The 2500-nt window shown below is 48.3% G+C and overlaps 1 protein-coding gene across 2 annotated transcripts in view; it reads left to right on the forward strand.

Annotated features, from left to right (window-relative positions):
• Oatp26F (Organic anion transporting polypeptide 26F) overlaps positions 1–2500 on the forward strand; it is a 58568-nt gene that overhangs the window by 54791 nt on the left and 1277 nt on the right. For both annotated transcript variants that reach the window (XM_043016552.2, XM_086550691.1), the window contains 5 exons: positions 246–441; positions 774–936; positions 1392–1633; positions 1825–2007; positions 2384–2500. The exon at positions 2384–2500 is cut by the window's right edge. In XM_043016552.2, coding sequence (XP_042872486.2) covers positions 246–441; positions 774–936; positions 1392–1633; positions 1825–2007; positions 2384–2500 — 901 coding nt within the window. The remainder of the gene's footprint in view (positions 1–245; positions 442–773; positions 937–1391; positions 1634–1824; positions 2008–2383) is intronic.

Below are 2500 nucleotides of genomic sequence, written 5' to 3' on the forward strand. Positions count from 1 at the left end.
TACAAATGCACACACAGGATGATGCAAAGAAATACAAACAAACAGCCACACAAACAGAAATACTAACAAACAAGCACACAGACAGCAATCCAAACAAACAACCACACACACAGCAATACTAGCAAACAGACACACAAATACACACAGGAAATGAATAAAACAACAACAAAAACAACAACAAAACGCCCACACGAAATCTCCCCAAGGCCAAAGCTAACGACCTGCACCGCCCTGTGTCCTTCCAGGCTTCGTGGTGGTCCCAGCAGGCGGCGGCGGGACCTTCCTCGGCGGCTGGCTCATCAAGAAGCTGCAGCTGCGGTGTTCGGGCATCCTCAAGTTCTGCATCGTGTTCTCCTTCCTGTGCGTCCTCGCCTGCCTCACCTTCGTCATCTCTTGTCCGAACACGGACTTCGCCGGCGTCAGCGTCGAGTATGACAACAGGTGAGCGAGTCGGAAAGGCTTAGCTGATGGTGTTTTTTTTTTCAGCGACCTTGGGATTTGGGATTTTTGCAGTGAAGTTTGGGTGACGGTGATTTATTTGTACTGGTTTAGATGATGATGTATTTATAGTGAAGTTTAGACTATGGTATATTTACAGTGAAGTTTAGATGGCGTTGGTACATTTACAGTGATAGACGGTTGTATAGACGGTAACAGTAGTGGAAAAGTAATGCAGATGTTGATTAAAATACAACCACTAGAAGTAAAGAGAAATCTGCATATCAAGATATAGATTAATACAAAAGGCAATACATCAACATTCTTTTTTTCAGAACGATAACACCCAGCATGCCAAACCTGACGGCCTCCTGCAACAGCGAGTGCAATTGCAAAGACGTGCCCTATGACCCCGTGTGTGGCAACAACCATGTTATGTACTTCTCCCCGTGCCATGCAGGCTGCTCGGGCATGGAGAAAGGGAAGGACGGCTTGAAGGTGCGTGCATGACTTGCCTCTTGTGCTTTTGTATTCGGTGTCTTCTGAAAGCAGAGTGTGTGCCGAGGCCAAGGTCCTCTCGCGAGTGAAGCTTTCTTCCAGTGAGTGAGTGAGTGAGTGAGTGAGTGAATGAATGAGTGAGAGTGAGATAGTGCGCGTGAAAGTGTGATTCAGAGTGGGTGAGTTAGTCAGTCTGTCAGTAAGTGTGACTCGAGTATAAGTATAAATATGAGTAGGAGTATGAATGCCATTGAGTAGGTGTATGTGTTTGGTAACGTGTGTGTTGTCTTAGTTATATAATTGTATATCGTTAGTTTTTTTTTTATAGCCATAATAAACCCGAGAAATGGATAGACATTTCTTCCTTTCTCCCCGCCCCTTCCCCTTACGCCTAATCTCCCGCCCAATCTCCCTCATCCACTCATCGGCGTTAACGAGCTACGTGCTTCCGGCAGGTGTACACAGGCTGTGAGTGCGTGGCCTCCCTGCCTTCCCTATCCCTTCCACCCCCCGCCACGCCCATCCCGAAGGGGGGCAGCACGGGCGTGGGCGCCGACGTGAGACTGGCCGTCGACTCCGCCATCAGGGAAAAGTGTCCGTCCACCTGCTCCCTCATGCTCGTCTTCCTCGTCATCTTCTTCGTGGTGATGTTGCTCACCTTCGTCATCAGCCTGCCGGCGGTCTCCGCGACGCTCAGGTGAGTGCTCGGGCGCGTCGCCAGTGGTTTAGCGATCTTGGTGTTATGTTTGCCATTTGCGCTATTGTTATTGTCGTCAATTATCATTAATAGAAGATTGATCAATGATTATGAGTCGCCATCCATAATGCATTTATGTGTAACTATTTCAAACGATAGCATGGAGTACTCAAACATCCCCCGTCCCCCAGATGCGTTCCGGACAGCCACCGCTCCTTCGCGCTGGGCCTGCAGTGGATCGTGGTGCGGCTCCTCGGCACCATCCCGGGCCCCATCCTCTTCGGGGCGCTCATCGACAACACCTGCACGCTCTGGCAGACGACCTGCGGCGTGACGGGGGCCTGCAGGAGCTACGATAACTTTTATATGAGCAGGTAAGCAAGCAGCAGGCGAAATGGGTTCTCGATTTCGGCGATTAACTTTCATCTCACCAGCAGGATACGAAGGAAAGGATGGAGGACTGTGAATGAGGATTCTCCATTTGTCACAGTGGTGATTGAGCCAGTTTATATGATAGGAATATAACAGATAATTCTCATAATTGGGGACTAGGAGAATTCTCGTAATGAGGGACTTTTGCCGAGTATAGTATTCTGTCATCATTTGGTGATTTTTTATCAATGATGTACATGATAATAAGATTATGAAAATATAAAGGCATATAAATGCCTTTGACGTGTCACTGATTGTAATTGGCGGCAGCAGTTAAGGAGACCAAGAATGAAATTGATTCTCCCTTCGTTTTTCCAGATACATGATGGGCATATCAATCATCGGCAAATCGCTCTCTACAATCACCTTCTTCCTAGCCTGGTGGTTATACAAGCCCCCCGCGTCAGGGCCGGACACGTGTCATGGCAACGCCGT

Source organism: Penaeus japonicus, unplaced genomic scaffold, assembly GCF_977035675.1.
Source record: "Penaeus japonicus unplaced genomic scaffold, GWHDUDI00000001_assembly GWHDUDI00000024, whole genome shotgun sequence".
Classification (NCBI taxonomy): Eukaryota; Metazoa; Arthropoda; class Malacostraca; order Decapoda; family Penaeidae; genus Penaeus; species Penaeus japonicus.